This window comes from Schistocerca americana, chromosome 4 (genome assembly GCF_021461395.2).
Source record: "Schistocerca americana isolate TAMUIC-IGC-003095 chromosome 4, iqSchAmer2.1, whole genome shotgun sequence".
Classification (NCBI taxonomy): domain Eukaryota; kingdom Metazoa; phylum Arthropoda; class Insecta; order Orthoptera; family Acrididae; genus Schistocerca; species Schistocerca americana.
The window spans coordinates 389,951,115-389,965,200 of record NC_060122.1 but is presented as its reverse complement, the minus strand read 5'-3'; the positions used below and the strand labels follow the sequence as shown (position 1 = coordinate 389,965,200).

At 43.7% G+C, this 14,086-nt stretch overlaps 1 protein-coding gene across 1 annotated transcript in view; it reads right to left on the bottom strand.

Annotated features, from left to right (window-relative positions):
* Positions 1–14,086, bottom strand: part of LOC124613692 (proton-coupled amino acid transporter-like protein CG1139) — a 123,708-nt gene that overhangs the window by 42,143 nt on the left and 67,479 nt on the right. The window contains exon 6 of the mRNA XM_047142410.1: positions 4,234–4,318. Coding sequence (XP_046998366.1) covers positions 4,234–4,318 — 85 coding nt within the window. The remainder of the gene's footprint in view (positions 1–4,233; positions 4,319–14,086) is intronic.

Sequence of the window (14,086 nt, the reverse complement as noted above, 5' to 3'; positions counted from 1 at the left end):
GTATTTTGACAAAGGAGAGAGTACTATTCCACCCAGAATTTAAGCATAAACCTCCATCTCTATTTATAAGGTCACTTGCAAATCTGATTTCAACTGCTGTCTTAATAACACTAACCCAATACTTGGAAATACATATCAGAATCTCCGTGTTGTTACATTCGGCTGGATGACCAGACAGGCAATGTTTTGCATTAGGAGATTTGCTCTGCTGTTGTTAGCGTGTGTGACGCTTATGCTCAGTTCACCGGTCATCCACAGTCCTGATGGTCTGACCAAAATTTGACACGCTACGACTGCAAAGAATACGATAGACATGCCTTATGCGAACCAAAATCATACTTTACGATTCCTAAAAGGATCCTTATCTCAGTTGGTCGTCGAGAAACACATTTCACATCACATTTTCGCAAAATACAATCAGTTCTACGGCTCTGAGCACTATGGGACTTAACATCTGTGGTCATCAGTCCCCTAGAAGTTAGAACTACTTAAACCTAACTAACCTAAGGACATCACACACATCCATGCCCGAGGCAGGATTCGAACCTGCGACCGTAGCGGGCACGCGGTTCCAGACTGAAGCGCCTAGAACCGCACGGCCACACCGGTCGGCGTCAATCCTACGGGAAATGATGCCCAGTAAGTCTGCGATCATGAATCACCGTCCAGCCAAACCCATTCAATGCCAAAATTTTGAAGCAGTTTCATTTTGTAACTGCTTGGCATTCGGTGAAGTGTGAACGTTTCCGTGGCTCGGAGTCTAATAGTATATTACGATCCTCTGTGATCAGTATCACGGAAAACTTTACATAGTAATTAAAATGAATATTTACGATCGACGTGCCTCTAATTTTTTTATCAGAGATGAGCACTCGTTTATTCCTTCTTGGAATACAACTTTTACTATCGAGTTCGAATACATAATATTCACAATTATAAGTTCCGTTCGTCTTTATCAGAGCAAGAACAAAAAACGACAGAGATAAGAAAAATCAGAGATAATGAATTAATAATGTTTGCTTTTCTTGTGCAAGGAGTAACACCTTTGGTTCTTACACACAGCACAGTATCTGACGTAGTTATTTCTGCAATAAAATGTGATATTACAAGTCCACAGCTCTCTCGCCTGGCTGCACACTTCCCCCACTACCATGCAATGCTGTTTGAGGGTGATGAGGGGGGCAGACAGGGGAAATGGCGAAAGTGATTATTTAAATGGCAATGCAGTCAGTCACAGTGTACACGAATTGATTTCATATTTCTCAACAACATGGGTCACAAATTAAAGAAATTTACAGTAATGTTTAAATATTTTTGGCATGCTGAACAGGTAATATAAAATTCATCTGATACATAATGTCGGCATACGGACTGGTGCAGACGATCTCGCAGATTTTCGCACTCAGGCTGCCATCTAACTTTTCAGATTCATTACAGAGATGTGGGAACTCTTCCAAAGCAAAACGAAGTAGGCCTGGATAGCTTTATCGTAAAAAAAATTATCTTTTAAACTGGAACTACATTGCATCAGTCAGTTCAATCTGTATGTGCAAAGGGGCACTTTCATCTGAAACAGTAAAACAGCTCGAAACGAGATGTTAGATTGACGGTGTCCTCAAAAATTTTAGAAAACTGCCCTTTTAACCCTTTCAAGATCACAATGAATCCTTCAAAATTCGCGCTTGCTTTAACGCCAGTGAGCTTAGGGAAATTAACGGTGTTTTTTGACAGAATTTGTCCATTCCACAATGCGATTTTCTTTTTAAATGCATCCCCATCAAACCAGAACGAAGTTGTTTCTCACCTTGCAATCTCTTTCTGCGTATAGCTAAATATACACTCCTGGAAATGGAAAAAAGAACACATTGACACCGGTGTGTCAGACCCACCATACTTGCTCCGGACACTGCGAGAGGGCTGTACAAGCAATGATCACACGCACGGCACAGCGGACACACCAGGAACCGCGGTGTTGGCCGTCGAATGGCGCTAGCTGCGCAGCATTTGTGCACCGCCGCCGTCAGTGTCAGCCAGTTTGCCGTGGCATACGGAGCTCCATCGCAGTCTTTAACACTGGTAGCATCCCGCGACAGCGTGGACGTGAACCGTATGTGCAGTTGACGGATTTTGAGCGAGGGCGTATAGTGGGCATGCGGGAGGCCGGGTGGACGTACCGCCGAATTGCTCAACACGTGGGGCGTGAGGTCTCCACAGTACATCGATGTTGTCGCCAGTGGTCGGCGGAAGGTGCACGTGCCCGTCGACCTGGGACCGGACCGCAGCGACGCACGGATGCACGCCAAGACCGTAGGATCCTACGCAGTGCCGTAGGGGACCGCACCGCCACTTCCCAGCAAATTAGGGACACTGTTGCTCCTGGGGTATCGGCGAGGACCATTCGCAACCGTCTCCATGAAGCTGGGCTACGGTCCCGCACACTGTTAGGCCGTCTTCCGCTCATGCCCCAACATCGTGCAGCCCGCCTCCAGTGGTGTCGCGACAGGCGTGAATGGAGGGACGAATGGAGACGTGTCGTCTTCAGCGATGAGAGTCGCTTCTGCCTTGGTGCCAATGATGGTCGTATGCGTGTTTGGCGCCGTGCAGGTGTGCGCCACAATCAGGACTGCATACGACCGAGGCACACAGGGCCAACACCCGGCATCATGGTGTGGGGAGCGATCTCCTGCACTGGCCGTACACCACTGGTGATCGTCGAGGGGACACTGAATAGTGCACGGTACACCCAAACCGTCATCGAACCCATCGTTCTACCATTCCTAGACCGGCAAGGGAACTTGCTGTTCCAACAGGACAATGCACGTCCGTATGTATCCCGTGCCACCCAACGTGCTCTAGAAGGTGTAAGTCAACTACCCTGGCCAGCAAGATCTCCGGATGTGTCCCCCATTGAGCATGTTTGGGACTGGATGAAGCGTCGTCTCACGCGGTCTGCACGTCCAGCACGAACGCTGGTCCAACTGAGGCGCCAGGTGGAAATGGCATGGCAAGCCGTTCCACAGGACTACATCCAGCATCTCTACGATCGTCTCCATGGGAGAATAGCAGCCTGCATTGCTGCGAAAGGTGAATATACACTGTACTAGTGCCGACATTGTGCATGCTCTGTTGCCTGTGTCTATGTGCCTGTGGTTCTGTCAGTGTGATCATGTGATGTATCTGACCCCAGGAATGTGTCAATAAAGTTTCCCCTTCCTGGGACAATGAATTCACGGTGTTCTTATTTCAATTTCCAGGAGTGTACTTAAAAGGCAAGGTCTGCAGTCCACTCTGGATGTTCTAATTTTCGTTCGTGCTCTCCTTTCTCCTTTTTAAATTCAGCAATAATAGGATTTGTATTGATAAGTCGTTCTAGGCGTTCCCCATGAATTAACCAACGCACTTAGCTATAATATATAAACTCTCCATGCTCTGCGTTCAGTGCCATCAGAAAGTGTTGCAATTGACAGTGGACTAATGCGCGCGACCTCAGAAAATTTATTACTAGTAACAGCAATTTCATAACGTGCTCTCTTCTTGCAAATTTAGCAGAAAGTATTTTTTTCAGTCGTTGCAATTTTTTTTGCTCTTTCCTCGTCAACCATATATTTAAATTCTTTCTGCATGGTATTGTAATGTCGCTCCATACCAAATTTATATACCCGTCAACTATGTGACTGTATATCTTTTATGCGATGTTGAGAAGTGTTATCCATCTCTACTCTCAGTATCTTCCATTTTCAAAATCTTGTGACGATATATCGTTAGACTGTCTCTTTTTGTACAAAACTGCCGCTGGACTTGTGAACTTGCTTTATACCACAAACAAATAGCAAAGAGTAAACTGCGCTAGCACTACGATTCTGGTGAACTGAAGAAAGTCGTACCGACAGAAGAATTCCGCAAAGCAATGCTAATTGAAGCGTCGTGCGGTACCGAATACTAACAAGAAGGACGGAGCTAAGGCGAGACAGGGCGATCGTCGGTCCACATACGGCGACTCCGCGACCGTCCGTGCCGTAAGTTATTCCAACATGTTATTCACAGTTTATTCCTGCTCACGGTTCGCCATTTGTCTCAGTCATTACACTTCGATCACACAGCAATGAAAGAGCTCTTCTTCCTGCCCCACGTAGTGTAGGCAGAATGGTCAGTGGACTCGCTTACTTAATCAGCTATTATTATCTTCTTATTTTACGGCATAAAATATTAAGAAAGACATCTCCATGTACTTACTGCCTTTATATTGCTGCTGATGAATACCACGTACACGCAGCAGCTTCCCAGTTGAAAGACTAACATGAAGACGTTCACAATATGCCTGAAATATGTTGGGAGCATTAGAAACGATGTCATCACTTCTACAATGTTTGGCAGAAAATTATTTATTTATTTTCCTGTACATTTATATCTACCCAACCAGGATTTGACCTACATCTGGAATATCGTTTTGAAAATTTCCATGGAAACATAAATTGCTTTCAATAATGTGGACGACAGGGAGACGAAAGATTTCCGTTTACTCCCGTGTATGTTTTGAATTCTTTAAATTCCACATGTTCCCATTACATTACTGTCAGCTACAAAGTCACCAACGTCCTCCTCTGTGTGTGTGTGTGTGTGTGTGTGTGTGTGTGTGTTGTAATGACACATTCCGACGCAGAGGCATACAATATCGTAAAACCTGCACCAAAGAATAAATCGAGAGGGATGTAGGATATAATCTCTGTAATGTTCATATTGGATCCTCTTTTGTTTCACACTCCAAGAAGGAGTTAAGATACACATTCTATTGTTATCTTGTAGGGGATGGACGTAATTTTTGGTGTGTGCGAAATGCAGCCATCTTGTTAGTATTTAGGGTTTGTGCGACGAGCAGAGCAAGTAAATGCTGAATGTGAAATGAGTTAGTCAACAACGCCAATAGTTATTGGACTTATTGGACGAGACCTTGCAGTGCTACGTTTCCGAAACGGGTGTGGCGGACTGCAGGGACCCTCCCCTCTCTTTAAGAAGACATAACGCATATACACGAGGGTGAGTCAAATGAAAACCTTAAATATTTTTTTAAAATATTATTTATTGTGCAGAAGTGGTACACAGCTGTATCACTTTTCAACATAATCTCCCCCACGCTCAATACAAGTCCTCCAGCGCTCACAAAGTGCATAAATTCCTACAGAAACAATTCTTTTGGTAGTCCGCGCAACCACTCATGCACCGTGTGGCGTACCTCTTCATCAGAACGCAACTTCTTTCCTCCCATTGCGTCTCTGAGAGTCACTCGGCGGTTTTCCTTCACTATGGCTTCAACTGCTGCAATGTTTTGTAGAGTCACAGCTCGTTGTGCCTGACTGGGACGAGGAGCATCTTCCATTGAAGTCACACCATTTGCGAACTTCCTACTCCATTCGTAGACTTGCCTTTCCCTAAATCGTTTCAGGTAAATGCCGGGATGGTTCCTTTGAAAGGGCACGGCCGACTTCCTACCCAATCCTTCCCTCATCCGAGCTTGTGCTCCGTCCCTAATGACCTCGTTGTCGACGGGACGTTAAACACAAATCTCCTCCTCCTCCGTAGACTTTCTGCTGTGACAAACATGCATCACCGTACTGAACCTTCATTCGTCGATGAATTTCAATAGGTTTCACACCTTCACTACGCAAAACACGGATAAGAGAACTCTGTTCTTCCCTGGTGCAAGTCGCAAGTGGGGCGGCCATCTCTATACTGATACTGCGACGGTATGTGTGCATCTGCACTATGCTTTCACCTACAGGCCATTCTGCACGCTGTTTGTAGCAAGCTTACCAACTTACAGGATAACGGCGCGAAATTTCGATTCGTTATTACAAATTTAAGGTTTTCATTTGACTCTCCCTCGTACAAAGTAGTAAGTTATTGCCAACTGAAAGAATAAATCGGAGGTGTATAACAAATCCATCTATGTGAAATAACTAATTAAAAGTGGATAATCTTTGGAGTATCAGACTTTAATCGGCCGATTAAATGTAAGAGTTATAACTTGCCGGAACAGCTAGTCACCTAACCAAACTGTCCCTCACTTCTGATTTTGACACTTGAAGTGCGATATACAGGGTGTTACAAAAAGGTATGGCCAAACTTTCAGGAAACATTCCTCACACACAAATAAAGAAAAGATGTTATGTGGACATGTGTCCGGAAACTCTTAATTTCCATGTTAGAGCTCATTTTAGTTTCGTCAGTATGTACTGTACTTCCTCGATTCACCGCCGGTTGGCCCAATTGAAGGAAGGTAATGTTGACTTCGGTGCTTGTGTTGACATGCGACTCATTGCTCTACAGTACTAGCATCAAGCTCATCAGTACGTAGCATCAACAGGTTAGTGTTCATCACGAACGTGGTTTTGCAATCAGTGCAACGTTTACAAATGCGGAGTTGGCAGATGCCCATTTGATGTATGGATTAGCACGGGGCAATAGCCGTGGCGCGGTACGTTTGTACCGAGACAGATTTCCAGAACGAAGGTGTCCCGACAGGAAGACGTTCGAAGCAATTGATCGGCGTCTTAGGGAGCACGGAACATTCCAGACTATGACTCGCGACTGGGGAAGACCTAGAACGACGAGGACACCTGCAGTGGACGAGGCAATTCTTCGTGCTGTTGACGATAACCCTAATGTCAGCGTCAGAGAAGTTGCTGCTGTACAAGGTAACGTTGACCACGTCACTGTATGGAGAGTGCTACGGGAGAACCAGTTGTTTCCGTACCATGTACAGCGTGTGCAGGCACTATCAGCAGCTGATTGGCCTCCACGGGTACACTTCTGCGAATGGTTCATCCAACAATGTGTCAATCCTCATTTCAGTGCAGATGTTCTCTTTACGGATGAGGCTTCATTCCAACGTGATCAAACTGTAAATTTTCGCGATCAACATGTGTGGGCTGACGAGAATCCGCACGCAATTGTGCAATCACGTCATCAACACAGATTTCCTGTGAACGTTTGGGCAGGCATTGTTGGTGATGTCTTGATTGGGCCCCATGTTCTTCCACCTACGCTCAATGGAGCACGTTATCATGATTTCATACGGGATACTCTACCTGTGCTGCTAGAACATGTGCCTTTACAAGTACGACACAACATGTGATTCATGCACGATGGAGCTCCTGCACATTTCAGTCGAAGTGTTCGTACGCTTCTCAACAACAGATTCGGTGACCGATGGATTGGTAGAGGCGGACCAATTCCATGGCCGCCACGCTCTCCTGACCTCAACCCTCTTGACTTTCATTTATGGGGGCATTTGAAAGCTCTTGTCTACGCAACCCCGGTACCAAATGTAGAGACTCTTCGTGCTCGTATTGTGGACGGCTGTGATACAATACGCCATTCTCCAGGGCTGCATCAGCGCATCAGGGATTCCATGCGACGGAGGGTGGATGCATGTATCCTCGCTAAAGGAGGACATTTTGAACATTTCCTGTAACAAAGTGTTTGAAGTCACGCTGGTACGTTCTGTTGCTGTGTGTTTCCATTCCATGATTAATGTGATTTGAAGAGAAGTAATAAAATGAGATCTAACATGGAAAGTAAGCGTTCCTGGACACATGTCCACATAACATATTTTCTTTCTTTTTGTGTGAGGAATGTTTCCTGAAAGTTTGGCCGTACCTTTTTGTAACACCCTGTAGATGGTTATGGGCGGGAAAGCTGCTTCCATAGCCTTGGTGCGGCAAAAAGTGCGGTAATTCTGGCCGTCAGCGGGATGCCACCAGAAAGCCTGGCGCCAAGGCTACGACACACAGTGAGCGACCGCTGCTTTCAGCACTTTGTGGCCACGTCCTGCCAACTGTGTGAGGTGCTTGCCCTTGGCGAGGGTACGGTAATACTCGTGGCTGCTTCTTTCATGTTGCTCTCATTTCTGTTGGTATCCTGAGCCAGGTGGTGGGAAAGCCGCTCAACGGATGAATTTGTACGACGCAGCTACAAAGTCACCAACGTATTCCTGTGTGTGTGTGTGTGTGTGTGTGTGTGTGTGTGTGTGTGTGTGTGTGTCTTGTAATGACACAATCCGTCGCAGAGGCATACAATACCTTAAAATCTGCACCAAAGATTAAATCGAGAGGGATGTAGAATATAATCTCTGTAATGTTCATATTGGATCCTCTTTTGTTTCACACTCCAAGAAGGAGTTAAGATACACTTTCTATTGTTATCTTGTAGGGGATGGACGTAATTTTTGGTGTGTGCGAAAAGGCAGCCATCTTGTTAGTATTTATGGTTTGTGCGACGAGCAGAGCAAGTCTTATTGGCTTGTGAATAAAAAATAGTGAGAAATATCTAAGTTTTACGAGAATTATTTAAAGCGACGTAGCATTGTATTCCTTGGTTTCCACCGTCTTCGTGAAGTAAACCGATGCCGACTTAGGAACATACACACGGTCAACAAAGAGAAGAACATCGATGGCGATTAATGAATTAATATTGTGGCGGAAGGACTAATTCTACGTCTAAGGTGAGAACTCTGATTAGATCAACAATGACGTAGAATTCAAAAATGTAATTAATCGGAATTGTAAATTATATTACAGGCAAATTTCACGCAGCACTGAATTTGTCCGCATTCAAGCCTGTCAATACAGTCCGAAAAAAAGCCTTTCAAAAAATCTAAAGTTACAGTTCCGTATCCATAATTTTTTCTCTTTTCAAAAAAATCAATAAATTTAATTTTTTATTTATTTCGCCACAATGTGTTCGACTGTACTGCTCCATTTAATTTCAAAGCGCACTTTGCACGCAACTGAATACAGTTCCGATAGGCCAAATACAACTATGTTCGCATTGCTGAAGGCGTCAGTAAACATCTTTTATTTTTTGCCTCTCTTATAAATAAAGCTTTTTATTGTGTTGAGTAACCAGCAAATTTACAGGACACGGCCCTCTCCAGCACCTAAGCAATGACGTCCAAATTACAAGGGATAAATTATACTGCAATCATTCTCGTTGCTTGTGAATTAATTTGACACGCACGGCATCTCCCTGAAAAATCATTTCTCCCCCCCCCCCCCCCCCCGCGCCTCCTCAGCCCTACCATACCGCAATCTTAAATGTTTTGTCTGTGATTCGATAATTAGCGTTATAGAATTTTTTATTTCCATATATTTATTTGCTTGTGTGTTTACGAGTTGACAAATCCAGCCTTGCCCTGGTATTCGTTTTACAATTTTCCTATTAGGAACGAAAACAAAAAATTAACTTTGTTTGCAGCGAAGCATTGAAGAAATTTCATTTCCAATGTATTAGTAAAAACGCACATGAAATTATGAAGCACTCGTACAAAGAAATATGCATAATACACAGATGTATAATGCAGTCCACATTAAGAAACATGATGTGTTCTGGGCGCAGCTGCTTCGCGTGTCTGCAACGCGATCTTATAGACTGTCTCGGTTGCAACTTCTCTTCATAGTTCTACAGACGGCTATTGTTTCCGCCTACAACAGTTTTCAATTCGTAACTGAAAGCTGTCAAAAGATCTACCAGATGTCAGTGATTTCCTTAAGTTGACTCTACTACAGGTGTGTCTCAGTAGTAAAGATTTAATATACTAAAACTTCATTCATGACGCGGATAATTTTCACTGCCTAGTGTTTATGACGTCATATCTCCTGATTTATATGTCATAGAGTGATATATTTTCGTAGGCACGTTCAGTGGCACATGTGGATACTGCCAGCGAAATATGTTGCGAATAGATTTAGTAACGAAGAAGTAATAAATTTAAACGCTATGCGTGATGCGTCAGTTTTCCATACATCTCAGTATTTATGACGTCATATCTCCTTATCTATGTACCGTACAATGATATCATTTTGTAGGTACGTTCAGCTACATATGTGGATACTGTGTGTAAAACGTGATACGAATAGGGTCATAGCACAGAAACAGTGCAATTAAACGTCATACATAACGGAATTGTTTGTCACGCATTTCGTTGTTTATGACATCATATCTCCTAAACAATGATAGGTAGGTGGTTCTTACTCACATGGTGATTGTTGCCTGACCGTAAGGGATATGTGTACCAAGTTTGGTTGAAATCGGCACAGTGGTTTAGGAGGAGATCTATTTTTGTAATATGTATGGACTAAAGCCATTCCATTCGTCCCTCGGTTGTGTAACAGATAAATGTGTAAGGGCCGTTATGTGACATTTGGCTTTGTAGGAGTTTTTGTTTGTTATCAGTCCAAAAACTCACTGAGTCCATGAAATGACTCGAACAACAAGAAGACTACACCTTGAGAAATTTTACAACAAATGGGTGCTATTAGTGTTCCGTGTCAGTCAGCGGGTGGAGGGAAGCACTTAACAGGTGATACAGCAGTAAAGTGCTCGCCTGGACACAAAAGCGTAGCGTGATCGAATCCCGGTCCGACAACAAATATTTCGGTCTGTCTTTTATCCCTAGCATTCGCCTCTCAATAATATGGTGACTCACCAGAAACGACAAGCGGTTCAGATTCCACGTTGAATGCAGATGCCCTTTCTCCGAATGGATAACTGGGATATGTTATGAATAGACAAGCCGCCAACGTGGGGTCCAATTGAGGCGTCCAATCGAAACACTTGCACCGTAGTAAGCAATGCATTTAGAAACACCTTAATGGTAGCTCTTTTTTATTTCAATTTAGTTGATTACTAATTTAAATCGGCGTTGACAACAATTTACGTTCAATGATTCACTGCAGTTTTCGTTTTGGGGTTGCAAAGGAGCAATACAAGTTACGTGCCGAGCATCAGACGTGAAACGTGCTTCTTGTAGGTTATTTTGTGTTTTCAAGCATGCAGCAAAGTTTTTGTGAACTTGAGAAAATACAGAAAGTAAATTTATCCTAGAAAGAGTACAACAGACACACATCACGGTATATTGCAGCTTCGGATAAAAACATGGATCAGTACAAAATAGGAGTTTTTCTTCTTCCTTTTTCCCAAGGTAGATGGAAGATCACCGCACTGTATAGTAACTGGGAGGGGATACGTTGCTTAAAACGTGAGTGTTGTGACCAGTTTCCATGGGTGTTGATAGTTGGTACTGACGTACTGATATCGAATGCTTCGAATGGCTCTAAGCACTATGGGACTTAACATCTGTGGTCATCAGTCCCCTAGACTTAGAACTACTTATACCTAACCAACCTAAGGACATCACACACATTCATGCCCGAGGCAGGATTACAACCTGCGACCGTAGCAGCAGCGCGGTTCCGGACTGAAGCGCCTAGAACCTCTCGGCCACAGCTGCCGACTACTGATATCGTTTTCTCAGTATGCTACGTCAGCAGTGTTATCTGTGTCATACGGATAACTGGTTCAAATTATTTTCCTGTATGGATTTCTGTTTGTGTTGTTAAGGACGATTGTACGAATGACAAGAACGGAGACTGTGACACAATCCCTCTACACGTAGGCTAATGCTCGCGAGTAGTACCAGTCCCCGAACTAAGTTCCTTCAGCACCTTCAGCAGTCACATGCTCTCACTCCATTAGACACTCTAAAGAGGTTTGCGATTTAACACACTACTATGAGATACTGTTTGCTATTAATCAGGACGCCACTTCTTAACCGTCTGTTAATAACCAATTACTGGAGGCGCGATATTCCCCCACCGCCAGGGTATGAGTCGACTATCTCCGCGGTTGGTGCCATCGCACTTCTTTCTTTAGTGTCACCGATTATTTAAGAAGGGTGGAAGATCAGGAATTACATGAGACCCTAGTAACTCCGCCGTTTGACGCACTAAACCCACATCACACACACACACACACACACACACACACACACACACACACACACGCATCTGCCTCCCTTGTAGACTCTCGCTTTAAAGAACTGAATGGACATTGGATTCCACTGTATGTTATTACCCAAATTTTTTTATATTTTTTGTTTTTATTTTTATGTTTGCTTCCAGACGACAAGAGAGTGTGAACTGTTACTTTTCTGTTACGCTGAAAAGAGTGTAGTAGCATAACTCCTTTTTTTTAAAAAAACCACAGTCTCTTTCATATCCAAGACAAGAGAAAGGGAAGACTATTACCACAGGCCGCTGTGGAGGCGGAGGAGGAAGAGAATGCTGATGAGGAAGGGAAAAGGGTCGTAAAAAGATAGGAGGGAAGACTATGTCGCGGGGAAACGGAATGAGCCGGAAGAGGGGTGAAAAGGAGCCAAAGTACATAAAGATTTATACAGAGCTTTCAAAATAAATAAGAATGTCAAATAAGGTGACAGTTTATCTCTGGCCCTCTTCAAATGCACTTGAGAAAATTATAACAAATTGTGACGAAAAATTAAAAGAATATCCAGTGCGACCAATAAAGTTAGCAAGAACAAAATATGTGTAATGCAACAGACTGGCTTGTATTTGTAGATGAAGAAAAAAAAACATTTTAGCCGCATTGCCACAAAATAATTAGGAACAAATACTTTACAAACACTTAGCGGACAAGAATGGACAACTGCGTTTTTTGGAGGAACCATCTTGGCATCTGCCGTGAGTGATTTAAGAATATAATGGAGAAACTAAATGTAGATGGTGAATCTATCTACTCCAGAATGCGAGTCCATTGGCTTGTGGTCTGGAGTCCAAATACTGGTTTGCTACAGTTCTCCACGCTAGTCTACACTAAAGAAGCCTCTTCATCTCTACATAAATATTACATCCTGCATCCATTTGAACTTGCATATGTAGTCAGCCCTTGGTCTATCTCCACATTTTTCACTCCCCACACTTTGCTGTAGCACCAAATTAGTGTATTGCTACATGCCTCTGGAAAGCTTTACATGCCTCAGGAAAGCGTCGTATCAACCGATCACTTATTGTACTCAAGTTGTATCATAATTGCTTTTCTCCTCAGTTCATCTCATCTACCCGTCTAATCTTCGGCATTCTGCTGCAGCACTACATATCAAAAGCTTCCATTCTCTTCTTGTCTGCATTGTTTATCGTCCACTTCTCATTTATGTACAAGACTACATTCCAGACAAACACGAGAGGCGTTCAGTAAGTAATGAAACACATTTTTTCTGAAACCAGGTGTGTTTTATTCAGGATTACAAAACACCACATTTTTCACCACCCTTTTGGCTACAAAACCCTACTTGTCAACGCAATCTCTGTTCAGTGCAACGGCCTTACACCATCTTACCGGGAGGGCGTGTATGTCCGTATGATAGCACTCTACTGGTCGACGTCGGAGCCAACATTTTGCTGCATCAATAACCTTCCCATCATGCAAGTACTGCTCCCCGCGGGGTGCAGCCCTCATTGGGCCAAACAGATGCTCTATCGTTGCTATTTGTGGTTTTGTTAGGCGGCGATCTGACAGGTTCGCTTTACCTTGTTGCGATGATGTGAGATGCCCCGCCCAACGTCTGACCCTGCTTTTATTGACTGTCAGATCTCCGTAGACGTTTTGCAAGCGCCTATTAATTTCTCCGATACTCTGTTTTCCGTCAAAAGAAACTCAATGACAGTTCTCTGGTTGGAACCCCCCTCCGTTACAGACGCCACCACCTATCGGAAGTTCATGAAACTGTACTGGCTGAAGCGGGAATATTCCACGATATCCCACAACAAAACCCGCATTTAAAAAAAAATTAAAAAAATGTGTTTCATTACCTATTGTACCCCCCCTGTGCATCGAGAAACATTGTGTAATGTCTAAATTTATGGTAACTGTTAACAAATTACTATTTTTCAGACATGCTTTTCTTTCCAATCTGCGTTTTATTCCCCATCTACTGCGGTCATAGTCAGTTACAGCGCCTGACGAAGAAAGCAAAGCAACCAGAAGGGAAGGAGGCAACGAAATAAAACTTTACAGGTTGAGAGGCTATGTGGTGTTCTTTCAGTGATAACAAAATCTAGCCAAATTTACAAAGAAACTGGCGGTATGAGCCTGCTTATCACTATTACATTACATCCACTTGGCCTGGATGCAAGCTCTTATTCGGTTAGGAGCGGTGCTGTAACGCCGTTGTAACCTTTCCCGAGTCAAGTTGTCCTACGACTGTTGCAACTGGTCCTCGATACACTGGACA